The 26,243-nt window shown below is 52.3% G+C and overlaps 10 protein-coding genes across 10 annotated transcripts; 6 read left to right on the top strand and 4 right to left on the bottom strand.

Moving 5' to 3' along the window:
- Positions 1-3,579: 3,579 nt before the first annotated feature.
- On the top strand, positions 3,580-3,837 carry CCOS01_15790 (uncharacterized protein; the record flags this gene model as incomplete). The annotated part of the gene is made up of 1 exon (XM_060463928.1): positions 3,580-3,837. The coding sequence occupies one exon, from the start codon at positions 3,580-3,582 to the stop codon at positions 3,835-3,837; it is 258 nt and encodes an 85-aa protein (XP_060305683.1).
- Positions 3,838-4,159: 322 nt separating this feature from the next.
- CCOS01_15789 (uncharacterized protein) lies at positions 4,160-4,441 on the bottom strand (the record flags this gene model as incomplete). The annotated part of the gene is made up of 1 exon (XM_060463927.1): positions 4,160-4,441. The coding sequence occupies one exon, from the start codon at positions 4,439-4,441 to the stop codon at positions 4,160-4,162; it is 282 nt and encodes a 93-aa protein (XP_060305682.1).
- A 483-nt stretch (positions 4,442-4,924) lies between these two features.
- CCOS01_15788 (uncharacterized protein) lies at positions 4,925-5,468 on the top strand (the record flags this gene model as incomplete). Its single annotated transcript, XM_060463926.1, has 2 exons — positions 4,925-5,238; positions 5,300-5,468. 2 exons carry the CDS (start codon positions 4,925-4,927, stop codon positions 5,466-5,468), a joined length of 483 nt encoding a protein of 160 aa, XP_060305681.1.
- A 2,884-nt stretch (positions 5,469-8,352) lies between these two features.
- CCOS01_15787 (metal ion transporter metal ion transporter) lies at positions 8,353-10,399 on the top strand (the record flags this gene model as incomplete). The annotated part of the gene is made up of 4 exons (XM_060463925.1): positions 8,353-8,812; positions 8,897-9,135; positions 9,208-9,482; positions 9,535-10,399. The coding sequence occupies 4 exons, from the start codon at positions 8,353-8,355 to the stop codon at positions 10,397-10,399; spliced, it is 1,839 nt and encodes a 612-aa protein (XP_060305680.1).
- A 733-nt stretch (positions 10,400-11,132) lies between these two features.
- CCOS01_15786 (endoribonuclease L-PSP) lies at positions 11,133-11,614 on the top strand (the record flags this gene model as incomplete). Its single annotated transcript, XM_060463924.1, has 2 exons — positions 11,133-11,244; positions 11,304-11,614. 2 exons carry the CDS (start codon positions 11,133-11,135, stop codon positions 11,612-11,614), a joined length of 423 nt encoding a protein of 140 aa, XP_060305679.1.
- A 266-nt stretch (positions 11,615-11,880) lies between these two features.
- CCOS01_15785 (uncharacterized protein) lies at positions 11,881-12,324 on the bottom strand (the record flags this gene model as incomplete). The annotated part of the gene is made up of 1 exon (XM_060463923.1): positions 11,881-12,324. The coding sequence occupies one exon, from the start codon at positions 12,322-12,324 to the stop codon at positions 11,881-11,883; it is 444 nt and encodes a 147-aa protein (XP_060305678.1).
- Positions 12,325-14,845: 2,521 nt separating this feature from the next.
- On the top strand, positions 14,846-17,454 carry CCOS01_15784 (uncharacterized protein; the record flags this gene model as incomplete). Its single annotated transcript, XM_060463922.1, has 6 exons — positions 14,846-14,938; positions 15,091-15,484; positions 15,539-15,948; positions 16,002-16,211; positions 16,285-16,448; positions 16,521-17,454. The coding sequence occupies 6 exons, from the start codon at positions 14,846-14,848 to the stop codon at positions 17,452-17,454; spliced, it is 2,205 nt and encodes a 734-aa protein (XP_060305677.1).
- A 1,418-nt stretch (positions 17,455-18,872) lies between these two features.
- CCOS01_15783 (bacteriorhodopsin) lies at positions 18,873-19,748 on the bottom strand (the record flags this gene model as incomplete). Its single annotated transcript, XM_060463921.1, has 1 exon — positions 18,873-19,748. The coding sequence occupies one exon, from the start codon at positions 19,746-19,748 to the stop codon at positions 18,873-18,875; it is 876 nt and encodes a 291-aa protein (XP_060305676.1).
- A 1,834-nt stretch (positions 19,749-21,582) lies between these two features.
- On the top strand, positions 21,583-23,503 carry CCOS01_15782 (retinal pigment epithelial membrane protein; the record flags this gene model as incomplete). The annotated part of the gene is made up of 2 exons (XM_060463920.1): positions 21,583-21,623; positions 21,685-23,503. 2 exons carry the CDS (start codon positions 21,583-21,585, stop codon positions 23,501-23,503), a joined length of 1,860 nt encoding a protein of 619 aa, XP_060305675.1.
- Positions 23,504-25,958: 2,455 nt separating this feature from the next.
- On the bottom strand, positions 25,959-26,243 carry CCOS01_15781 (uncharacterized protein; the record flags this gene model as incomplete). The annotated part of the gene is made up of 1 exon (XM_060463919.1): positions 25,959-26,243. One exon carries the CDS (start codon positions 26,241-26,243, stop codon positions 25,959-25,961), a length of 285 nt encoding a protein of 94 aa, XP_060305674.1.

Raw genomic sequence — 26,243 nt, 5'->3', positions numbered from 1 at the left:
TTTCTCATCGTCTTGGCCGCGTGACACGAGGAACGGGAGGATCAGGATTGGGAACAAACGGTTGAGAGCGGGACGGTTGCTCCATCGCGAGAAGGAAAAAGGGACCGTAAACCCCCACCTCGATCGCGACCTGCCGCCCTCGAATGCCCCATACGACGCGTAGCGTGGTGTATCCATATATATTCCATATACTTTGTACGGATGCGGATGTTTAGCGTGGCTACTTTTGATGCTTTTGAGTCTTGCTGAGTGAGCAGTTGAGCAGCTACGCCTCTTCGACCAGGCGGGCAGGCAGGCGGTCGTATGGGGATTGGAATCCGCTCTTGTACTGGAGACGAATTCATGATAGTAACCGCCTGTCTCCTGGCAGTATCCGTAGGTAAAGACTCAAGAGTGGTAAGACGGGGATGGGTGGAGGGCGCCAATGCCGCCAAACCGGCTGCTGTCTGCCGGGAGTGGACGGCGGAGAGGTTCGCGCGCCAGTGAGAAGCCAGGCGTTGAGCCTGGCAGACAAATCTAAATGTATGCTCGGATTGTGGATGGATGGATACGCCCCCGTAGCCCAACTCTGAGCTCTCGAGTTCCTGTCGTGGATGGATGGTGGAGATCGGGGGTGTCAGTCTTGACCTTGGACGGTATGGCGTCACAGACGCTGATCAGTCAATTTGGGCCCTGGCAGGGGTTCAACGGCGGAAAGTCCCAAGTATCCCTACTTGAGTTGACAGGCAGAAATGCGTACTCTGTGCAGGTTCCGTACGTACTCTGTAACTATACTGCTGCTATCCCTACCTACTCTGTACCCATCTGCCTAAGGTAGGTATTCATGGGTACTTGGTCCCACAAGACGCGGGCGGCGGGTGAAGAGACACAGCGTAGGCGCAGGCGCAGACACAAAGGGTAGGTTTCGTTTGACTTCTACGTAGTAAACAGCATTTGCTCTGCTCGCTTCCATGTAGTGTAGTGTGTTGTTGGGTTGGTTGGTTGGTTGGTTGGTTAATTAGAGATCCAGGGTCCTTGTGGGAGGTCGGGGAAGACAAATCCTGATACTTAAGCAATATCTCTGCTACCCATTTAGACAGGTGAGTACGAAGTAGCAAGTGTGAGTGTGGAAGTTCTGATAGGTATTTGCCAACAAATCGGTGAGGTATCTTGGCATGCAATTACTTTTGCTTCTCCATTGGAGATTTCTTTTGGATCGCTCAGCAGTGGCGGCGGCGGTGGTGGTGGTGGGTGGGTAACTACTTGCACGATGTCGAGGAGAAGAGAAGCAGGAGCAAGCAGTAACGTAGGGGATCGGCGGCATTAACGGTTGCACAGCAGTGCTACGACTCAAGGAGTCAAGAGGGAGTGATGGATGCGAGGGGTGGCATTTGTGAAATTGATGATTTCGGCCAGCACCAAAGACTGTGTAGGTGGGGGCTTTCCAGTCCACGATCGTGATAAAATTATATGGGAAAAGCTGTACGGATAGTCTCAAGCTTTAACAATCTCAGCGAGACGCATGTTGATACCTTATTGCTATGGATTGCTACATGGAGCGACGTCGGCAAGACTCCGGGCCACCTGCCTTAGTGCCTTGTCACACCCTACTAGTGTAAGAAGGTGGAATTGCAAATCGCAGGCAGGCGGCAGTCGGCAAGTACAGACCAGACTATGAGTACAAGCTACAGAATCGTCAAAAATCGTGAAAGAGGTGGCAGGACCGTAGGGGAGAAAGGCCCGGAGGGCGGGAGTACGATGAATCAGGTTGAAAGGAGAGGCCCGAGGATGAGGACGGGATGAGAGGAACGGAAGCTCGTCCGGTGTGGCACGGTGACACCCAGCAAATTGCAATTAGCGACGGGACGGGGCAGTGGATGTGGAAGTGGAAGTGGACGTGGAAGCCGGAGAGAAAGCAACGGAAGGGAGACCGTCTTTTGAGAGTACGTATCTACGTATCTGGCTACCTAGGTAGAGGATCATGTGCCTTTGAATACCTACTGTGTACGTACCGGGGTGCGGTGCTGACATGCCCGACCAACGTCACGATGTGTGGGGAAGGCCAGCATGACATGTGGGCAGAAAAGGAATGCCTCAGGTCAAGTGAACAAGTACTAAGATACGTAGAGAATAGCACCAATTTGCAAGCGCAGGGTCAGGGACACCGAATTAAAGGACCCGCCGGTGCGGTACGGGGATACTTTCCCTGGATCCAATGGAAAACCCCGAGGTACGTACATCAAGCCTTCGGTGGAAGCGGTAGCCTCCCTGTTAGGTAGGTTTTTTTTTCCCACGACAGGTCTTTCCCTGCTTTCCCCATCTTTTGCGCGGTTCCTTGCCTCATCGTTGCCCCCCAAATGCTTCCTCCCACCTTCCATTCTAACCGGGCACTTGGACGCTTTTAGCAACAACCTACCCTACCTGCTTACTGTGTATGTACATAGTTACCTAGGTAAGGTACTTGGAAGTTGGGCGTTCCCCCCCCTTCCCAGGTTGAACTTCTGAAGGTGCCCTGACGGACAAGTCCAGTGACCAGAGCTTTTCGGTACGTACCGCCCTTCCCCTCTCTGGCATCCGTCCGTCTCATCAGTCTCATCCGTCTCAGGCGCAAACAATCACAAACACGCCGTCGCCCTCTGAGGTTGTCGTCAATCTCGAATTCCAACCAGGCCGTGCCACCCCGCTGCGCACCATTACACTATTCCTGCTCGGCGTGTTTCTGCTTCCATAGGTGCATGGCTGGTTCAAGGGGTCAAGCACTATCTATCTGTTTTCGACCTGAGTCTCTATTCAGCACATCAGACTACAAAGTCCAAGACCACGGTTGCCGCCATCTTTCCTGCTTGCATACCTTGGTAGAGAGCAGATTGCTACCGCAGCCGCAGCATCACGAACTGGATCACGGTCAAGATCTACCCTAGCCACTACTGCACTCAGTGGCGCCGGAGCAGTGTGGCAGCTTGCTCTCACCATCTCCGATTCGACCCTCCCGTAATTCCACTGGACTCGGTGGTCAATCAAACATCACACGGGAGCCGTCCATGCTGCCGCTCCCTCACCACACACCAGGAAACGTTAGTATGAACCCATACCTACATGCCATAGCATTCCATTCCTACATGGCCACGCACATCCCACACCGTGCTTGGATACAGGAGCACAGCATCACGGCCCCCACCTGCATCTCCCAACTCTCAGCTTCCTAGCCACTACCTAGGTACCTAGCTGACTACATTGGCATAGTGGCATGCTCAAGTTCTTTGCAGCTTGCACCGCACCGACCAGGCGAACCAGCGAATACCCTAAAGAATACCATCCAAGACGCACGGCATGACAGAGACACCCAGCTACGCAACACCTCTCGAGTCTGGAAAAGCAAGCAAACCCAGTCCCAGTTGAGGCTCCCTCAGGAGAAAGAGTTGCAGAGGCAAAACAACCCACGACACACGCACGGCGACAAAACGGTTGCGATAACATCATCCTTCTCCACACCGCTTCAGCCTGACCGGGCCACTCTACGCATAACAACCAGTTACAACGGACGACTGCCATTTCGACCTTTGCTGTCCCGCCCCTGTCGTTGTGTTGCGGTCCCTCTCGATGACCCCTGTCGTGTCCATCGTCACTCTCCACCACCCCCAGCAGCACTCAAGGCGCCCTCGCTCGCACACCCTCCCCGTTCTGCCTTTGCCGCAGACTCAATCCTCGACTCCTACGACATTGGGTGGGAGTCTGGCAAGGGCCCCAATCCGATCGACACCACAAAGCCTCCAAAGTCCAACCAAAAGGGCCAAAGAGGGCATCCCATTTGCAACTGGTCCTGAGTACCGCAGATCGCGACAACTTGGCCGCCTGTAAACGTCAACGCCTGAAGCAAACCCCACCCAAGCCAAGCCAGCTATTTGCGACCCTTTCACCTCTTTCTCTGCCATTCCCACAGATCGCATTCCATTGTATGTACAGCTACCACGGCCGTCGACGCAACCGCATGCTACCGAGTACATACATACATACATACATACCTGCTGTCGCTCATCACCTCCGTGCTCTCGCTCGGTCTTCCCTACCGTCGCAATCCCGTATTACTTCCACGACATTCCCACTCTCAGTCACCTATTCTTTGGGTCTCTATTCTCTTTTCTCCCGCTTCCCAAATTCCGATTGCCGTACGACCCCCACCTTAAGGAGCAGCAAAAGAGAAGTAATCGGCGCGAGAGACGATTTCTTCCAAGAACCCATACATATCCCTCCCCCAAAGACAAAGTGACAAGGAAGAGGGAAAATTGAGCGCAGAAAAAAAAAAAAAAAAAAAAAAAAGGCAGAGGCTGCCCAAAAACCCACCCACTACCCACGAGACCTCGTCTGCCCCCCATTCATAGTCATACACTACCCGTTGCGGCCCACCGCGCCTTTTTTTTCTTTCTCTTCCCCTTTGCTCGACACTCAGCTTGGTCCTTTTCATCTGCTCTTCTTCCCTCCTCCCGCCGCCGGCTCTGTCCCTGCCTACGAGACCGGTAGGACCCTACTTGCTTCCGGAATACAACCACCAATACCCCTACATTCCATAATAATCCACGCCCCATAGACACCACCACCCGCCGCCATCACCGCTACTAATACCACCTTTGCAACCACCTGACTCTTCCGCCGCCATCCTCGACTCCTCCGCCACTGTGAGCCTGCTCCAGAGAGCCTTGACCCTGCTTTACAAGGTGGCAAGACCCCGTTTCTCAACTCGAGCCTGGTGACGGAGTTGCATCCATTCAAAACCATATTTGCCTTTTGAGCCGCCCTCTTCGCTCTTTAGCAACCAACTTCTCCTGTCCCTTGGCAATCGTATCAATCCATACTGTCCCCTGAACGCCAGCAATTTCGCGCAGTACTCTCACCGACAATCACCACTTCACAGTACAACCTCAGCAGCCAACTCGACAACGTTGTCAACATGGACAACGAGCACCAAGCACAGTTCAGCGAACAATCGCATCTCCCTCCTCACATCGAGCGGTCCCAATCAAGCTCATCTTCTTCTTCTGTCGATCACGACCACGACGAGCACCACATCCACCAGCCAACTCCTATCCGACCTCGGTTGCCCAGCAGAAAGAGCAGCGGGCCGTTGGTGGTACCCCGGGACAGCTCGGCAGTGGGCCCAATAGATGCAGAGTTTGGACCCGACGACGTGAGGGCTATGAGCCCACGGAGGACCAGTGAAGACATCGAAGCACTAGGAAGGGAAGCGCGAGAAGAGCTCAAGAGGTAAACGAAACCCTCTGCCACTTCAAGACGCGCCAATCACTAATAGCACCCTTCTCTACAGACACGCAAAGGCTTTGCAAGACTCGCTCTTGACCATCTTCAACCGCATCGAGGCCGTCAGAGAAGAACATGACAAGCTCGATAACAACAACAAGTTCCTCCAAAAATACATTGGCGACCTCATGACCACGAGTAAAATCACTGCCGCGCCAACCAAGGGCAAGAAATAAGGCATCTACGCACACTTTCAGATTGAAGAGGTGGACACAGATTGCATCACATCACCCCCGTTGAATCGCTCCTTACCATCGTCGACTCGCACTCGGACCGCGACAGCTTGATCACCTATGAAGGGGGACGCGCATCCTGACGCCATTCAGGAACAATCACACCAAGGAAGTGCTCTTCGAGCACCCACTACACTGCCTAATCGGACACCGCCCGCGAAGGGCATGATACCCCCTTGTGGCCGAAATGGCCTATAGCGTTATACTGAACTCGTTTATGGCTTTACGGCACGGACACGGTATTTGGAGAGGAAAAAAAAAACTTGCATCGGCTCGCAACTTGTACACTAACGAACATCATCATCATTGGGGGTTTCGACAAACCGTCAAATGACATATTGGGCATAGGACAGCATCAGGCGTTTCGGGCTTTTGGTATAGGGCTACGGCCTTGGGGATTACGTTCGCATATTGTTTATATACCTCGCCATAGGCGGGGAGAGGTATCGACCTCGAATTGACCAAAGGAATTTCTTTCATTCATCCTCATCGACCTGGCTTCCGCAATCACGACAGGGCCATCTAGTGACAGCTTCCAATCTCGACCACTTTGTGTAAGATTGACGATACCCAATAGTTTTTAGTCACGAATGAGTCGCGGCCTGCGAAATCTGTGGTGGTTGACCTGCGCCACACGAAGATCCCTCACCAACTTCCGAACATAACGAAAGCACGCCGACGTCATTTGCCACCGATTACCGATGTCGCCCACAACACCCACCATCGATTCGTATTACGGGACAATTTGTATGACGGGAAAAAGTTGCACACGAGGAAAATATTCTGTCGAGTAAGGCTCGATTCCAGGCATTTCTATCGACAATTTGTCAAAAACGCTCTGGGACGCATTGAAGGGGGCTGGAAGGGTGTACGACATTTTACACGAGGCCATACAAGCGCGACGTTGTGCGATGGTCGTTACACGAAGCTCCCACCGAGCTTATGGATCGGCATAGAGCTAGTCGGAGACGGTTGTAGAGAAGGGGACCTGATAGCAGAGGATGAGCCTACGTCAGACGTCGGAGAGAGGGTGCTCGAAGAAGGCTGCCATTGGCGGTTCTAGCCGCCGCAAGACCGAATGAGCATCGAGATGAGGTAAAGGGGGTGTTCTTATGTGTGTTGGTGGGATGATGGCAGCTGACGATATGTGAGGAATGATCGGCCTTACGAGAGCGGCGATCGGCTCCGGGACGCGGGTTCGTGGAGGAGGCTCGCGGTGTCTGCTGCTTGGAAGTATTATATTCTTGGAGTGGGGCGCAAGAACTGGACTTGGGAGGGTTTGTCAGCTCAACGAATTCTGAATGAGATTTGGGTCAGTTGGGACGATGAGCTGACGCCAAATGAGTGCACGGGAGTTGATAGGTGGTTACAGGCAAAATCAATATTAACAAAATGCAATTTGAGATAGGCTAGCACGCTGTTCATCGCCCATAAGCTGAGAAGAACCCAGTATACCTGCCTGTTCATGGCAAATTATTAACATCAATCTCCTGCTACTTAACACATATCCTATTGCTGCCCTTTCGAAGGAACGAAAGGCGTTGTAAAATTATTCTATGAACTACTGGTTGGTGCCACTACATCCGAGTGCAGCCAATCTCCTCGTCCTGCTCTATTTTGAGATTGTTTATAGCTAGTAGATATAAGGGAAATACGATCAGATTAGTAGTTAATTTATTATTGCCCCTACAAAAGCCCGCATGTTCATATTGAAGCCATCTTAGCAGTTGACAGAGTGGCCAGCTTGCCGGCCATAGCCTGTAGGATACAAAGGCCATTGGTACTACAGTTCGTCTATCGACTTTTGGCTGGTTTTCGCTACTCTGAACTTGATGTCGGAACGACCAAGTTCGATGAAAGTGATTCCTCTTTTGTGACCAGCTATTCGTAGGAACTTGATATAGATCTGCTGGAACCATTTCCGTGCCGTTGGTCTCGAGAGGATTGATTCCCATCTTGCACGGCATGCTGAACGGAACGGAATCTGTAAACGAGAGCCATTCGTCACTCAGGTAGGAATTTCAATTCGAAGTTCCTGCAAGCATTTACCTGCACGAGTTTCATTTGTTGACTCGGATGAAATGTGATCACGGGCCTCATGCCTATTAAATCAGGAGCCGGGTCTGCGACTCTACAACGCATGACAGAATGCTCTGCAGAAATATGCTATATCTAGTGCTGGGTGAGGCAAGTCCTTGTAAAGTTAGTCAATACGTATGCAGAACGATGCATTCTGCCGTATTTGACAGTAGTATTGTAACCTCGTAGGTAGTCGTCCATTCGCATGCTCATCATCCATAGTTTTGTCAATCCCTTCCTCTCACGGTCCCGAAATGAAAGTCAAAAAGCCGCAAATCAATCTGAAGTACAACGACCTTCTTCTCTTCTATGGAGAGGCAATATATGCAAGATCTAGAAACGTTTGTAACCGTTATAAAGTCCCGAGCTTCTGGTCACTTGGAGTATTGGACTGCATGCAACCTTGAATTCTCTAGTCTGCTTGGCTGCTTGGCAAAAGTGGACTGCATAGCGTACTTGCCGCTTTAGGAAACAACCACTTTTTCATCTTGTGGCGGCTTCTGCTATCAAACAATGATGAGTATCGAGAGAAAATGAGTGAATACCATTCTCTATGCATCTTTGTAGATAATGGCAACAATAGCCGACGTTAAACTAGACGGGCCCGCTAGGTGTGTCTTGTGATTAGTCATGGGTTTTGAGTAGCCGCTTAGCCGACAACCCTAGATTTGACGACAACGCGTGTCATGAAGTCATTCACGCCTTTCTTTCCTTAGCCCTTTGCTTTAGAGTACAGTGCAGCGAAACAATGAATCGTCCATCTCGTACAGACGAACCCTACGAAGGGGAGGGCTACAACCAGAGCCCGAATGATCTGTCCAATGATTTGACCACCAACCAAGACCTCAACGGCATCGTCAACGCCAGGGCCCTAGAGCCAGGGGAGGATGGCAAGGGCCTATCGCTGGCGGGGGAATCCGGGACGGGCGACGGGGATATATCGCGGTCCTATGACGATGTGGATTGGGGCAAAGGCGGCTCCGGCCCCGCGGCTGCGGCCGCGACGACCAAGTCTAATGGACTTGGTCTACCCGAGGGAGAGGAGGTCCCCGCGACCCCTCTCCCTAACCTTCACTCACGTCAACTTCCCCCTGATGATGGAGGAGACACGCCCAAGATTTATCAGGCCTTGTACGGTCGGTTGAAGAAGGCCGTTGTGAAGTTTGGCTCGTTTATCGGGCCCGGGTTCATGATTGCTGTTGCGTATAGTGAGATTCTTCCTGGCTCTCTCCTTCCGTGGATACCCGCGAAAAGTAGTGAACTTGACTAACAGCCTTCCTCACCTTTCACAGTCGACCCCGGAAATTATTCAACAGACGTCGCTGCAGGAGCAAGCTACCGTTTCAGGTTGCTCTTTGTCGTACTCTTGTCCAACCTCTTTGCCATCTTCCTCCAGAGCCTCTGTATCAAGCTTGGTACCGTCACGGGGCTCAACCTGGCTGAAGCATGTCGGGCCTTCTTGCCGCGATGGATGAACTACGTCCTCTACGTATTCGCAGAGGTTGCCATCATCGCAACAGATATTGCCGAGGTGAGTGTGGTCGATACTTGCTATGTCTCCGTCTCCAAGGCCTCAGTTTACTAAAGTGATGCGGCTGGGCAGGTGATTGGCTTCGCGATTGGTCTTAACCTGCTTGTGCCGGCCATACCTCTCGTTGCAGGATGCGCAATCTCCATCTTGGACGTCATGATCATTCTCATCTTTTACCGGCCCCACGGATCTATGAGAGGCCTGCGAATCTTTGAGTACTTCATCATCGGCCTGGTGCTGGCCGTGGTCGTCTGCTTCTGCATCCAGCTCTCCCTCATCAAGGATACGCCGGTTGGGGAAGTCTTTCAGGGGTATCTGCCATCGCGTGCCGTGGTCGAGTCTCAAGGGTAATCCCCTCCACCTCCTTTCCTCCAGAACAGGCTTACTGACAGCACGCAGTTTATACCAAGCCTGCGGGATCCTGGGCGCAACAGTCATGCCGCACAGCCTCTACCTCGGGTCTGGCATCGTCCAAGCCCGCCTCCGAGAATACGATACAAAACACAACCTCCTACCCCCCGAAATGGATGAAGTCGACCTCAACGGCGATAGCATTGATAAAGGCTACTACGTGCCATCCGCCAAAGCAATCAAACACTCCCTCAAAACCTCGACCGCCGAGCTGAGCATCTCCCTCTTCACCTTCGCCCTCTTCGTCAACTCGGCCATCCTCATCGTCGCGGGCGTCTCCCTGTACGGGAATCCCGAAGCACCGGACGCCGACATCTTTAGCATCCACCAACTCCTCACGGACTCCATCTCCAAGGCGGCGGGCACCATCTTCGCTCTCGCGCTGCTTCTCTCTGGCGTCTCGGCGGGTATCGTGTGTACCATTGCTGGGCAGATGGTTAGCGAGGGCGCACTGAACTGGAAAGTCCGTCCTTGGCTGCGACGCCTGGCGACGCGGAGTATCAGCGTTACGCCGAGCATTGTTATTGCCGGCGCTGTTGGGCGAAAGGGCGTCAGCGAAGCATTGAATGCTTCACAGGTCGTGCTTAGTGTCGTTTTGCCGTTTGTTACTGCGCCATTGATTTACTTCACTTGCAGAGACAAGTTCATGACGGTCCGGGATGGACCGGGCGGCAGCGCCCGATTCAGGGTCGGTAGTGCAGGGACTGACGAGGAAGAGTCCACAGCAATCCCTACGGACGGTACCGTCAAGATGGCAAATTCGTGGTACACTGCTGGCTTTGCGGTCTTGGTTTGGGTTATCATGGCCGCGATGAACGTGGCTAACTTGGTTCTGCTTGGCAAGGGTGAGTAAGTGAAGGGATTAGAACTAGCAGTATGCCCGGTGAGGGGTAATTCTGCTGTAAACGCGATGATGGCGTGTAGATGGAGACTCAAAAGTCGTTCGTCTCTGCTTTAGTTTTGACTTGGTCTGCTCTGTCTGTGTTTGACTTTTGACTTGTCTTTGGTTTTGTACTCTGTTAGCTTTGATCCGACTGCACTTTTCAACAAGTGTATTTAGTCAAGCAGTATTTTAGGCGAGGTCCAACCCTCTATCATAAAGTATCGTGTCTCTAAGAAAGGGATATTTCATACACACACAGAAAATGTTGCCTTTTGAGCAGAGAAATTGGGGATGCAGACATACTTGTGTGTAACATCGCGGAATAAGTAATCAACTTCCACAATGACGATAAATGGGAGAGCCTGTTTGGAACTGTTACAAAGCAGTTAAAGTAGAAAGGTTCCGAAGTTAGATGTGTTTACTCTGTAGTCGGAAGAGCCCCGCATAGGTAATCGGGTCGGCTCGAGTCAGGCGCTACCTTAGTCCAAGGTGCTCCGCATGTAGAGGAATATAGATTCCGCTGTCTTTATATGACGTCGAGGTTTATTGATTGCGCAAACTGCCTCCATTCTTATATAAAAACGACTGTCGAATCGCAAGGACGTAACTCAAGGCCGCTGCCATTACGTGTACTGATTCTCTGTCAGCCAAAGCCTAGTCACCGCGTCTCAATCCTTTAACGGCCCAAAAGAACATTGCCGACATGTCTCATCTCAAGTATTATTCCTATGAAGGCGTAGGCCAGAGAAATCTCGCGGGTTTCAGCTACAACCAGGCAGTGAAGATTGGCGACCGCATTGAGTGCTCTGGTCAAGGTATGTCGCGCTTCCAATAGTCGTCTCAAATCCAAACACAACTTGACACAATAACTCAGGCGGATGGGATCCCAAAACGGGCGAGTTTTACAAGGAAATTAACGCCCAAATCGATCAAGCATTCGCCAACGTGGATCTCAATCTCAAGGATGCCGGTGGAGCAGGCTGGGAACAGGTGTTCCGAGTCAACTCATACCATGTGCCGATTAATGACGAAGCTTTGGCAGCCATGGTACGGAATTTTAGAAAGTGGATGCCGCACCATAAGCCGATTTGGACGTGCGTGGGAGTACCGAGGCTTGGGGAGGACGATATGCGGGTCGAGATCGAGGTCGTCGCTCACGTTCCCGAAGAAGCGTCGAAGGCTTAAGCGTTGAGATTGGGTGAATTCAGAACCAGTTCTCGCCAACCTACATCATGAGGAACGATCAAATCACGAAGGTTCGGTACACAAGATTCTAAGCAGCTCCACATGCGAGAGCAAATGTTATAGTATCCCAAAATGTCATATTCCCATTATTGTATCAGAGGTAATCTCATCACAAGATCCCAGTATCCGTTGAACGCCAATCACACCGAGCGGGTTCCAAAGGTGATGAACTCAGCCAGTGGGGTATAGTCGCTTTGATACATCATTTATGCCTTGCCAGCCTGGACCAGAAGAGCAGCGTGCTGCTCGGGGTGGGTCTTCTCGACGTTGCCCTTGGCCATCTTCTTCATGAGCATGTTGGCCTCGATGTCGACCTCCTCGCGGAGGATGAGACCGGCAGCCTCGTTGACGATGCGCCACCGGCCGTTGATGACGAGAGTTCCGACGGGGGGCTTAGCGTTGACGAGGGTGTCGACGCCGTCCTCGAGGTTGGTGATGGTGAGCTGGTAAGTGGTTTGGCCGATGGGCTTCTTGTCAGTGACGGAGTAGGTGGCGGACTGGCCGACGCCGACGGAGCCGGACTCGAGGTTGTAGGAGATGAGAGCCGGGCAGAGGGTCTTGACCATCAGGTCGTGGTTGTGGATGGCGGAGAGGACGGCGTTGCGGTCGACGCCGGCGGGCACGGGGGTAGAGACGACGGTGGAAGGCATTTTGGTGGGGGTTTGAAAGATCGAGGTATCGTGAAGAAGTGAGTATGATTAGTCCTGGCTGAAGTATGTAATGAATGGCGAGGCTGGCAATGCACGATGACCAAAGGCAAGCAGGAACCTTCTTATAGATGTCTCTCTTTCCCCCTCGCTCAGGCGGGCAACGAACTCAATCATTTCGGACGGTTGGAGGTTTCCATACCATGCAACACCGTCTGCCCCCCTTCTCCCCCCTATACTTTCTTCATCCTTAACTCTGAATCCAACCATCGGAGCCCCATGGAAAGAGTGAACTGACCGTTGCGCCGCTGACGGTTCAGGACGGTATGGTTCGCGGGGGGCAAGTAGCAGGAGACGCAAGTAGGGAGGCTAAGTGGCACCGGGCCGGCCGTGCCCCGACCGTGCTCCCGCCGAGCCGGACGTTGAAGCATGACGCTAGGAGACCTCGACGCTGCACGCTAATGGGCTCGGGTTTTGTTTGTTCTTTCAGGGGCCCAGGGGAAGAGAAGGCGGGCATCCGTGGAGAAGTCCGTGGGGGGCTCTAGTTAACGCAGGTAAGATTAACAGACTCTCGATATTGGTACGAAAACAGAAGGATTTGGGTTGGTAGGATAGACATGTGGCGTTGAGAGAAGAAACAGTGAACAATTATCTCGATGGACATGTTTTCTTGGAAATGTTTCAGTCCAAAAACCATGTCTCTCGAACCTTGACCCAGCTGCGGTGGCTCTCGCTGTTTGCGTTTGGTCCCGAAGCTTTGGTCGCGAAGCTCCTACCATCTTCCCGAATGCTGCGTGAGACATGCCCATCACCCAGGTGTTCGTCCGAGACATGCATCTTGTTGCATAAGAGTTGTAGTTACGCGTGTCTCTGGAGAGCAGTCTCCGCATTCCCATCACACGGCCTGCGCACTCGAGCTGTAGCCCTACTTGGCACCTGCGCAAGCTTGGAGGTTACTGGAGCTCATCAAAACCCCTAGTTTCGTCCCAACCACAACTTAGCGAGACCTGCACTTGCAAGATCGTCCACGACAGATTACATTGAAGTCAATATGAGGCTTAAAATATCCTCAGGATTGTCTCATCGTCGAAGAAGACATGATCTAGTGAAAGCAAATCCCCTTTGCGGCGTAAGCCGTTGACAGCCATCAGGGAGGGATCGTCGCGGGTCGGGATTACACTTATCAAGTCTCTGCAAGTAAGCGTTTCCCCCCGAAGACTTCGAGAATACACCAATCAATTACCTCCTAACCCAGTCTTCAAACCAACCGTCTGAGTGCCTACGTAAGGCCAGGCGTTGTTATGATCGACAATATGGCTAGTTCGCTGCGCCGAGGGTGTGCTTGAGGTGTCGTCGGTGCGTTCCACGCGCGCTAAAACAGACCCGCTGTCTGTCCGTGTCTCTCGGTCATGGCGCTGACGGTTGCACCTCGTTGTTGCTGTAAAAGCGAATGTCGATTTCGGGGCGTTGCGATCGAGTATAGGTGTCCCTGGCTGAGCCGCGTCGTCAATATGCGCTCAGCATGCGCTTAAAGGTAGGGGTCCAGGTTATGCTCTTGTGCGCTCTGGAGAATCAGGGACGCGATAGAGCCTTCATGTTCGTCAGAGGTCCGGTAATCCTTCACTTCAGCTCGCCTTCCGTTCATGCGCACCGAGAATTTGAGACTGGCGACAAATCAGACCGTCAGAAAATTCCAGGAGCATTGAAATCCTTCCCTCACAAAGACGGGAGTAATCAAGTCGGTGGCCCGGCATAAGATGAACCGACACGGTGTTGATCCGCACGGGGATCTTATCTGACTTCTATTTTGGGTCTTACGCGATCTGATCTCCGGGCCAAGGCCGGAGGTGGCCTTATTCTCGGACTGGGGACTTCATGTCTCTTGTCTAGGCAATCATTTTCTCGCTATCGCATCTTCCAAGCCAGCATGGAGAATCAGAGCTTCCCGTGTATTTATCTCAACATACAGATCTTACAGGATTTTACTTGCATCTTACCAGGAGAACTCCATGAAGATTCCCTACTCGTCGCGGCCCCACCCGGCGTGATCAAAGCGTCCGGATACACTTCCAGACAGGAGCTGGAAGCCATCACAGCGTAGCCGATCTTGCAAAACCTCAATGGTAGCATCGGAGCCTCTGGAAACGGGAGGGTTTCTCTATAGCAACACCATGATTTGGCTTGTAAGAAATGGATATCAATTCCTTGTTAACGAAATTCTAGCTCAAAAGTCATGAAAAGATATTGGTGCCATGACGCATAGGGCGGAATATGAATTCCTCCCCCGCTCCTTAGTCATCCATTGATTCAAGTCCATGTGATTGGCCCCATCCTTGACCATCTCAGTGCCGTGGTTATCGGGCAAGAGAAATTGCGAACTATTACCAAGTGTCAACCGTTGTGCGTCCGACTTTCCTCATTGAACCAAAATCGAAGGTGTCCCCGGACTGAATCAGAAAGTATTATATCATCCGTGGTGGAGGACCCTTGCCCATCTTATTTGTGTCTCCTCTCCTTCGCTGCTATGCCCCAAGCGTCGTCGGAGCGGGCCGCAAGCCAACCGAAGCGCAGGTACACGTCAAAGGCGTGCGAGGAGTGTCGGCGCCGAAGGGCAAAGGTGGGTGGAATATATTTTCCTTCCATTCTATCAGCCCACACCTTTTTGACGGCTGAGTTCAGGCTACACACGCATTGCGATACTCGTATAGACAATGGGCTGATGGTCTGGCTAAATGTCTATGATGCTGACTGAAAGGTGCCAACTTTTAGTGTGATGGACTGCGGCCCATTTGTGGCCGATGTTCCGAACGTGCCATCAATTGTCTCTATAGGAGTGAAGAGGACGGCCGTAAGCCTGCTTCAAAGACATACGTACAACTTTTGAGAAACCGGATCGATCTCCTGGAAGCCGTGTTGCAGTCCCACACCATCGATGTCGAGGCTGCCGTCGCCCAGCTCTCGGCCACCGGATCAGCACCACAACTACCGTCCATCGCCAGCACTTTAGCAACCGGTAGCGATGCTGGACTCAGCGTTTCGGCTTTTGACGACCTATGTGCCACCTTTGAAGGAGCTCTCTCCCTGGATGAATCGGTGAACTATGATCAGGATGGAGAGATGCGATACTTCGGCCCGGCGAGCGGCCGCTTAGAGTTCCAGAGTGGTGCGTATCGCTTATTATTATCCCCGGCTGGGTTGGTTATTGACAAGTCTCTAGAATCTACGCCCGAGTCCGACGATCATGGCAGCCCATTGACATCCAAGTCCACGGAGACTAACCGTTACATCCTTCCTCTGGAGGCAGACGTCTACCCGGATGATCTTACTACAGAACTGATAGACTTGTTCTTTGAGTATCAAAACCCCTGGTGCCAAGTGGTTGATGAGAAGCTATTCAGAGAGAGTATGAGAACGCGGGGTCGCTTCTTTAGTCCTTGTTTACTCAACTGTATACTTGCTCTGGGATCACGCTACTCCGATAGGACCGACACCCGTTCCATCCCAGACGACCAAAACTCGGCCGGCAAAGTCTTTCTCCAGAAAGCTGAAGTCCTTTTACATTATGACATGAAACGACCGAACATCACGACAATTCAGTCAATGTCCATTTTAGTCGGGGTCTATGTGGTATGTTTATGGATGGAACTAATTGCCAAGTTTCCTATGCTCACTACAAATAGTCCTACGGATGCGATGCTGCCGGATGGCTACACCAAGGAATGGCAAATCGACTAGCTCTTGACATGGGACTCAACCTTGACGCGTCGTCGTTGTCTGGCACGTGCCACATGTCCAACGAAGAAGTAGAGTTGAGACGACAGATTTATTGGGCCCTATACTGTGACGACAAACTTGCCGCCATATACACGGGGCGAGTCTGTAGTCTTTTGGTAAGATCTGTTCCGCCATGTCACATATTCAAACGTCTATGAGAGTACTGTCTGTATTGACATTGTGATGCAGGATGTCCAAGGCGCTGTCCATTTACCGTCAACATACACACCGGAACAAATGAGTGCTGGAGCAGCAAACGACTCATGCGACGTAAACAGATGCAATAAAAAGGTCCTCGTACACCGCGGTCTAATAGGCCTCTGTCGAATCCTTGAGAACATCCTCCTGGCTCTGTACGTCAGCTTCCCTTTCACCCACACAATCTCCCCCCTTTTTGGTGAACACGCAACTAACAAACCCCTCAGATACGCCCCAAAACCACTCTATAAAGGCCCGCAAAGGATATCCTTCCTCCAATCCTGCACCCTCGAGCTCAAAACCTGGTTCTACGAACTCCCCGCTGACCTCCGCATCGACAAACACAACGACCTGCCCCAAGTCTACACCCTCCACATGGTCTACCATACCTGCTGCATCCTCCTCTTCAAGCCCTTCCTCCTCAAATCCAAAGACACGCCCCCGGCCAACAAAACAGACACGGCTAAACGCGCAGAGGTCCTCTGCATCGAGTCGGCCAAACGTATCTGCCACGCCGGCAAAAAGTACCGCCAGGTCTTTGGCTCGTTCCGGCGGAGCCCTATCACCGCGACGCACTGCACGCTCACCGCAGCGCTGGTGCTTATTCAGTACGCGAGCCCTGACCCGGAGTTTGCGAATACGGGAAGGCCGTGTTGTACCGTCTACATTGAAGCGTGTCTGGAGGTCCTGGCGGAGCTGGGCATCTCCTGGCGTCCTGCCGCGAAGATGCGGTCCGATCTGATCAAGTACCTGCACCAGAAATACCCGGAGCGGATGCCAAACTCCATCCTGCAGGAGCAAGATGCCCGCAAGGACCCGGATCCGGATCCAACGGCACCGGCATCGGCGGCGGTGGTAGAAAGCGACACCAATGGTGCAGTATCAAGTTCTATGCAGCCGCAGCCGACGCTAGAGCAGAGCCTGTGTCCCTTGATCAACATGATTGACCAAGACTTCACGTGGGACGAGTCCAGCGCGGCGGACCAGACGCTCCAGGGGGCGTTGCTGAGTCACGGCGGATCGGAGTCGGCTTTCAACACGCAATTCGCTCTGGCGGATTCTATCGGTGAACTTGGCGAGCAGAATGGTCTGAGTTTCATGGATGATAGCTTCTGGGCGGGGATGAATTTCGACATGAATCTCGAAATGCAAAATCCGTGAAAGAAGAAGAAGAAGAAGAAGAAGAAAGCAAAACAAGAACAGAGAAAAGCGCTAGGAGACTGTGGCCTGAAGACGCGAGAGAGGTTCTGATTCTACTTCGCGTAGACGTAAAATCCTTAGTTCAGTAGCTATAAATCCAAACCGGACAGCAAGGCTTCTAGTCCTCTGAAGCTTTTTCCACAATCTACGTATCATATATGCTTAGAAAACCCACCCTTTGCGCAAGTCTCGTATTTCTTATCACCAAGTATTCACCGTCCCATGAGGATAGTGATAAATCAATTGAGTCTTGTAATAGTACGATTAATCATAAGAAGCAGCATCTTCCACTGCCGTACAGGCGCACAAACAGACATATCGATCGTGTCTTGGAAAAAGGAAAGAAGAAAAAAGGGTGGCCGCGTTCTGTATGTTTTATCATTTCTGACTGGGCTACATGAATGTATTCGCAGATCTGAGATTACTCTGGCCTTTTACAATACAATCGAAGAAAGCTCCGGAGCTCTAATTTCTTAGATTACAACTTTTCTATTTCTGTACTTTAGGTAATACAAGTCGCTTTCTAAACTCATCAGCTTTCTCAGCTTTTCTAAATCCATATGCATTTTCACAGAATGCGAATCCGGCACCGAAAGCATCGTCGAAAAGATTCAAAGACAACACATAGAATTCTCGTACTCAGCTACTTTTCTCAATCCTCAGACGGCTATGATACGGCACGTCTTGTCACAATAAAGTTTTAAGATTCAGCAAGCCGTATTCAAGGCTATGGTTTTGTTCGGAGATTCCATTGCCCCGGACCTCCTTTTTCAGAATTGAGTCCTGAGTTCTCGCGAGGTGCAGCATTTTTGACTTACAGCCAGCCTTTTTTTACCCCGCAAAGCTTGATTCACCTGAGGTGAGTTGCCTACCTAGTTCGTAGATGAAACGAGATTATGATTTTAGAACTCCAAACGAATTCCCATTCATGCGCAGTGGGAGGTTGGTCGCGCTCTCTCACGTACGAACACGAAGGCTTTCTGTCTCCTCGGCGTCCTGCTGAACATGCAAATTTTGAGAAGATCATTCCGAGGCCCATCGCAGGGCAAATCGCCAGGCAATTGCGTGCAGTTAAATACTGCATTCACGTTGAAGTCAGCCACTTAGATTATGGGTATAAATGAATTTCCCTACATACAACAACTCCTATGAGCATTACATGACCACATATTAAGCCAACGCATATAAGCGCCCGCGAGTGAACCGCATCAATCCAACGTCCGTCAACAATAAGAAACATAACCCCATGATTAGCAAAGACCCAAGGAACTTTTCCAAACCCCATGGCTACCCTGATAGGTAGATGCAATGCACCCAGCTCTCCTCAAAACCGAGACCTTTCCGTACCCCCCACTAATGACTGCGATAACGCAGTGGCATCACAAGCCGTTGCTAGGTCCCGCACCTCCAATGTGTCCGTGGTCTCCATCGTGGCTGCCGACAGGACGGTTCTTGGGCTGGCCAGCCTCGCGGATGTGCAGGCCCAGAGCGGTGGGATCGATGTTCCTGTGTCCCCAGAGCAGGAGGAACCCGAAGCCGGGCTTCGCAAGAACATCCAGAATACCATAGAAGACAGCCTCAGAGTCGGGGTGGATTAGGTTACCGCCCTCAGAGACGCCCCAGGCAATGGGGTACAGGAACCACAAGAAAATGGTGAGAACACCGCAGTTGCGATACGTGGAGCTGACCTGCCCGCCCAGCGCACCAGCGTGCTTCCGTCCGTCGATCACGAGCGCGTAAACGACGTAGAAGAAGGCAAACATGCCAAACACCCAGTAACCCCACTTATAGCTTGTGCTCGTGAGGGCACCGACCAAGCCCGTGACAACCATGATCTCGTCGGCGAGGAGGGCGATCATAATGCTAGGCCAGGGCATACCGGCAGTGAGAAGTAGGTCCAGTAGCAGCAGCGGGGTGGTGATGAACCAGTCGATGTATCGCACGTAGTAGATCTCGCGTGTGCCGGCGCCGCCAACTTGGCTATTGTTGCGGGGGAATTCAACCTGGATGGGGACCTGGCCCAGCCCGGCGCCCATGGAGAAGTACGCTATGCAAGCGATAAAGGTAATCGTGGCGGTGATGTAGTGGAAGATACGGTGCGTCTCTCGTTTGGTAAAACCCATTCCAAGAAAAACGAGTGTGGAAAACGCCATAATCGCGCAGACGGCAAAGTACCAGTCCGAAGCGCGGGCTGAGATGCCCAGGTCGGCTTGTTGGCCAACGCGGGAGTTGGTGTTGAGAGCATCGTTCGCCATTGTGAGTGTTGTTCGCAGCTCGGTTTTCTGTGTCAATTACAAGCTGGCGGGAGATTTCGAGGAAAGAGCTACTGGTTGAGTATGCCAGGAAATGTTTTGATGCTGCTTCCTATTCTCCTATCCATAGAGTGAGGGGGCTGCTACATGCCATATATCTTCATCTGTTGTCCTCGGCCAACATCAGATTTAGGCCCGAGCTAACGCGATCCCAAAAGCCCCTGCCGGGTGATCCGCATCTAGCCATGTCGGATGACTTCACCCAGACGAAGAGGGGATAGGTGGTATTGAGATTTCCATGAGCTCTGGATGACGTTTAGACTCGAAACACCAACCTACCGCAAGTTGTAGACGATAGGCTAGTCGTCGACGCGAGGACACCATCGCGATGGGGGAGTAGCTTCGCCGTAGCCCAAACAGCGCGACACCCTCGCAGGTGAGACTAGGCTAGCACCGGTTATTGGGCCAAGACGGGCGCTATGGTATTCCAAGCTCGAGCCGTCCCTGTCAACAGTGTCAACCGTCCAGAAACGACTGCAACGCAAAGGGATTCTGCCACTCGTCCTCCAGCCTGGAAGCGGGGTCAGGCGAATGAGATCAAATGAGTTGTAAACTCTCTCCCCGCGCAAATCCTTGACGAGTCCATGACGGCAGGAGGCTGTAACCCTGGTTGTCAGACATGAAGCGGAGAGTTGCTCCGCGCCAGAACGAAAACGACCCCTCTTCAAAGTAATTCACTCAGTGCGACTGGGGAATGATTTGAAAATAGTTTTTTTTTTCTTCGCCTCGAAGTAGTGCGATTGTGACAAACTTCCGAATAGGGCACGTAAGGCGGTTGGCGCAACAAGAAAGGATTGGAGGTCGATGAAGTCACCACTTTTGCCGGTTTCTAGGCCGGAAGCTGCCGAGTGGTATTCCCGGCCCCACTAAGCCGGAGCTAGCGCCGGCAAGTGATTTGATGTCTGCAGCGCAAAGCCCGAAAGACTTGGCAGCAGACGGGATAGTAGGTCTAGCCCGTCCAGCTTTTCTTCAGGCTAACGCTCCAACGGCTGGCAAGACATCATTAGCTTTATTCTAGAGGCAGCCATAAGGAAGAAAACGAATTTGGCTTCTGCTTGGTTTGCCGATCGCCAAGCTGTGTGCGCGATCTGTCTCATGTCCACGATGCCTGCCACCCTTGTGTCAAAACAGGTCTGGTGACCATGTGCTGCACAGTCGTGGTTCGCACTAAGTTGCAGATCTTTTCGAGCCGAACTTACACGCGAAGTCTCTTTGACGAGTTGGCGGCCGCATGTGTTATGGAGGCATTGGGAATCGCATTCCGTTGACTGATTACCATAGCTGTAGCAGGGCGTGAGCAAAGGCAAGCTTGCGGCATGTCTCCACGCGTCCAGCTCAAACCGGATCCGAAATTATTTGCGTAGACGACCTGGACCGCACACTAGAGAGGAGGAAGGTCATAAGCACTTCCGAACTTCCGAGTTCCTCGTCGTCTGATGTCGTCATCAAGCCAGAATCAATTGATGGGCAGTCTGTCGGCAGTTCGAGCACGGATGGGAATGATGGTCCAATGTTCGAGCGCAATCAGGAAACCATCCCGGCCAACGTCGGCCAGGCGATACAACCCACCTTCAACTGTGCCTGGAATTCTGAAGTACGACAGCCGTCCCTGAACTCTAGTCAGCTTCACAAAAGACAATTCAGACCTGCTGTCTGAGTCGTCCGGTCGTTATTGACAACTCGACATTGCCCTTCATCGCCGAAGTTGAGCCTACATGTTCTTGACAGACAATATCGCATGTACCTTGGCTAGGCAACGTCTGCTCTACACGCGAAGATGACAGACGAATGTCAGGGAGACGAGAATGCTCGTCATCCGTGAGTCCATATTGCTTAGCCCTTTTACTCATAGCTGATCTCTGACTGCTTCCTCGTGTAGTTACCTGTCAGGGAACTTTGCGCCGATTCAATCCTGCCTCCCCTTGACTCCCTGCAGCCATGAGGGCACGATCCCTTCTGATCTAGCAGGAGGCCAGTATGTCCGCAATGGAGGCAACCCGGTGTCGAACGATGATGCGAGCCGAGCGGCGCACTGGTTCGATGGGGATGGCATGCTTAGTGGTGTTCTATTCCGCCGGGCAGGTGAAAAGAACACTTTGGTCCAGCCGGAATTTGTCAACCAATACCTGTTGACCGACGTCTACTGCCACGCAAAAGCCAACAAATACCTGCGGCGACCAGTAGTTCCAAGTATTGCGACACTGGTGAATCCTGCCGTGAGCATGTTTCGCATCCTCTTCGAGGTTTTCCGAACCGTGTTCCTGGTAGTCCTCTCGCGACTCCCAGGTTTCGGTCGTCCTATCAAAAAGATCAGCGTCGCCAACACCAGTGTCCTATTTCACAATGGGAGAGCATTGGCAACGTGTGAAAGCGGCCCCCCTCTCAGATTCGCGTTGCCGAGCTTGGAGACTATTGGTTGGTTCAACGGAAGGACAGCAGAAAACGAACCGCGACAAAGCACCGAGAGTGGCTTTGGGGGCAGAGGTGTCGTATCCTTCATGCGAGAATGGACCACTGCTCATCCGCGAGTTGACCCGGTAACGAAAGAGCTCATTACGTTCCACGCGACCTTCGTCCAGCCATTTGTGCGTTACTCCGTCGTGCCAGCGACGCCAAAGTCCGGGCCCGGCCGCTCTCCGGTGTTCGACTTACCGGTTCCTGGAGTCGAGTCACCTAAGATGATGCACGACTTTGGGGTATCAAGACAACACACAGTTATCATGGACCTGCCGCTGTCGCTGGATACCATGAACCTGATTCGCGGAGTCCCAAGCTTGTCGTACGATTCGGCAGGCAGGTCACGCTTCGGAGTCTTCCCACGACACCAGCCGGATGCCGTTCAATGGTTCGAGACCAACCCGTGCACAATTTTTCACACCGCCAACTGCTGGGACTCGATTTCATCGCAGACAGATGTGAACGGTCCTCGTGTGTCGGTTAATCTCGTGGCCTGTCGGCTTACTTCCGCATCCATGGTTTTCAGCGCCGGCAACCTTCCCACGCCAGAGATGAAGCCGGTGCCTCCTGAGTACGCTGAGGAGGAGCAGTGCCGATTGTATTACTACAGTTTCCCACTGTCGGCCATCCCCGGGATCCAATACAACATCAGACACCAGTGGGCTCTATCGGCCATTTCCTTGGAGTTTCCATCCGTCGCACCAGCGTACTCAATGCAGGAAGCTCGATACGTTTACGGATGCTCAACCGGCGAGGCATCTTATACAGTTGCCCTTGGCAAAGCTGCAAAGATCGACCACTTGGCCAAGTTCGACGTTCGAACACTGATAGCAAGAGGCGTCGCACAACCACCACAGCCGGTGAAAGGCTGTGTCGATACACGTAGCATTGCCCAGGTCATGGAGAGCCAGGATCCTCAAGACCCTATCAAGCTCTTCCGAATGCCCGTCGGGTGGTATGCACAAGAGCCAAGATTTGTGCCTCGGCGTGAACCAGACTCCGAGGACGACGGTTGGTTGTTGACATACGTGTTTAATGAAGATCAGCTCGATGAACAGGGTGAATGTGTGCCCGAGGCCGCGAGCGAGTTGTGGATAATTGACGCGAAAGAAATGAAGGAGGTCGTGGCTCGGATCAAGTTGCCGCAGCGTGTACCGTACGGATTGCATGGAACTTGGTTCAGCGAAGAAGAGATTGATGAGCAGAAGCCATTTGAGAAGGTAAGGACGCTGGCTTCATAGTCATTCAGCATGGGAAAAGTTCGTCCGAGGTTGGTTGAAGGGATACTGGGCCTGTCTCGTTAGCAGCTGGCGGAAAATTTCCTCTATGATACCATTTGCTTTCTAGCGAGCAGAGAAGAAGTAATGGCCTCTTTGGGTAAATGTGAACCTTGGCTCAATTGGCCGTACGCTTCTGTGGATGATGAGACAGAAAACTCAGCACTTCCAGATTGGAAGCATCCAGTTCCTCATCCGAGGCTGGCCATTTCGAGAAACAGCCTGAAAGATCACTTCCACTCGTAATGGCTGGCAGTTGTTAAGTCGGCGAGATTCAGGTTGCCCTACCCACCAGCCGATCGCTAGTCACACCAACGCTGTGTGCACACCCACCTGGCACCCACGGCGCAACCGCCCCTAACTGAAACTTGCGTCGCCGGCCCTGAGGTGGCAGCCACTGGATTCTGGCTGGGGCCGTTGGAGGCTGGACCTTGCTCCTCAACGCTTCCTGTGGTGCGCTTTAGGGCCGCATTGCACCTTGCGCCCCATGCCGCAAGTTCGCTGCCCAGCGCCCCGGAACCTGCCCCCCTTCGCTTCTCCTCCCCGGCCCTGGACTGCAAATCCCCCTCATCAAGAGCATGTTGAGGCTCAGGGCCGGAACAGCGTCAATCTCAACGACATCCGTTTCTGTAGCCGCCGACGACTCTTTTTTCGCCGCGATATCTTCCGGCGATACATGTTGGATTTTGAGATGGTCTGGCGATGCCCAGACATTTGGTGAGTGCCGAGAAATGACCCCGCAGGGCAGTGCTGAAGGGCATCGACAGTCAATCAAGGGACGGCGAGTGTTCGGCGTCTAACATTCAACTTTTGGGCTCCGAGACTGTGAGGTAGATCAACTTCCAAGACCATCCCCGGGCATCGTGCGTGAAATGGCGCGCCATGGCTCATGGACATTGCTCCCCCGCGTCTTCCTGGGCGAGATTCCTTTTACCCCTCCTCTTCCCCCAGGTTCCCCGGCATTTGGATGGGCCCATGGTTCATGTTGGTATAGCGTATGCGGTCCCATGTGCCTTTTTCGACCTCTCGAAATGTTTCCATTCCCAGGCAGACGAGACCTTCAGTGAGGGTTAGCCAAGGGTTGGCAGCATGGAGGGCCCCCACACTTGCATCTGGCGGCAGACAGATCTAAGGTCCGTACCGGGAACAGAGCCGTCGGATTGGTGCAAAAGTTTGGGGCAGTTAAGCTTAGCAAATGCCAAACGGGGCTGCTGCAAGGTGTGGTGGATTGGTTGTGACTTGTCCACAGTCATGGTCTAGAGCGAACTGGTCGATACGTGGCAGCAATTGCCGGGGCGTTTGCTACCGGCTCCCCAGGCATAGCGTGTACATTGCTGAAACTTGGCCATTCTGCATTTCTTGGTGATCTGATAGTATCGTTGAGCTGAGTGGCTGCTCATGATATCATGTGGACGTGGGACTGCAAGAGGATTGAGAATTGCTATGCAGGCTTGTTTCGGCGTAGCAGACTGGCCCAGAAGAGATCCACTGCGTCGACAATGTTTGAGCTGCCGCCCTTGGTTGGCGCTTCTTTCGCAGTGTTGTACCGTGTAGACTCAAGGGAAGTATGCATTTGTATCCTGACGCAGGTTTGGATAATTGAACTTGAGCAGGCATTTCTTCTTCGGCTCCAGTGGCCACCATGAAGCTGAGGGGACGCATATTTCTTGGCGTTTGGCATTCAGCGTTTGAATTTCAGTAGGGAAAGTCGGGGCGGGAATGGTCCCAAACATGACACTGCAGAACACGTACGCTTCCCTAAAGTTGGAACTTTGTACTTTGTACGTCTGCGCAAAAGTCGGTGGAAGAGGAAGAAGAGAAGACTGGTTCTAGCGGTGTTTGGAAATGCAAGGTCAGCAAGAAATCCCGCCGGGCGTTGAAGTATCCGTCTTAGGTACTCTGTTTCGATCCAAATGGCAGGTCCCTCAGGTTGGAGCATGGTGTGTGTTGGGATAAGGCTTGCTGTGGTCTGCTCACCTACCACTTTGGGAGGATAGGTGGATGAGGTGCGGAATTGCGCGATTGGCTGTGGGTGTCGACAAGCCTTGGAAAGACCACACAGGAATTGTGACAGTCAATCCAACCAACATTTGGATCTAGTTTCTCCATGAGCGTCTGGACGTTCCCATTGTTTGGTGTGTTTGGCAATGGTCCCGTCTTTGCTGAAGAGCGGAAGCAAGCCAGTCACGACAGTGAGAGAAAACAATCCTAGCAACCAAACAGCCTGGGCGGAAGAAAACGCGGTAAAGCGAGGCGAGTCGAATGTATGCGTAATGTTGGTAGATGGAAAGCAAGGCACGTGGGCTAGACTTCTTGGTATGATGTAAGGTACCTAAGATATCGGTCTGTGGCTGTCTATCAGAGGATACGATGAGCAAAGTTGAAGCTTGGCGGATACATGCTGCGACTGTCTCCGTACTCAGTGCTCCGTACCATTGCGAAGGCGAGATGGCCGTCGCAAGGTTTCGCAAGGTTTGCAAGGGTAGCCCTTCGTCAGTCCATTAATGTCTGGTCTGGTGGGGAAGGAACGAATGTCATCTGATGTCGCTCTGGACAAGGCACATTTTGGGGGCCAAATGAAGCGCGCTGAGGATGTGAAGGGGGAAAAAGTACATGATTCGGGTCGGATAAGGTAGAAGACGAATACCCGCAGATAAGCGCACAAAGATGTTGGATTGAGAAAGAACAGCTGCCAACGAGACAT

This window comes from Colletotrichum costaricense, assembly GCF_030867565.1.
Source record: "Colletotrichum costaricense strain IMI 309622 chromosome Unknown Scaffold_25.1, whole genome shotgun sequence".
Lineage (NCBI taxonomy): Eukaryota > Fungi > Ascomycota > Sordariomycetes > Glomerellales > Glomerellaceae > Colletotrichum > Colletotrichum costaricense.
The sequence above is the reverse complement of the archived record's forward strand: the minus strand, read 5'-3'. Positions and strand labels throughout refer to the sequence as shown.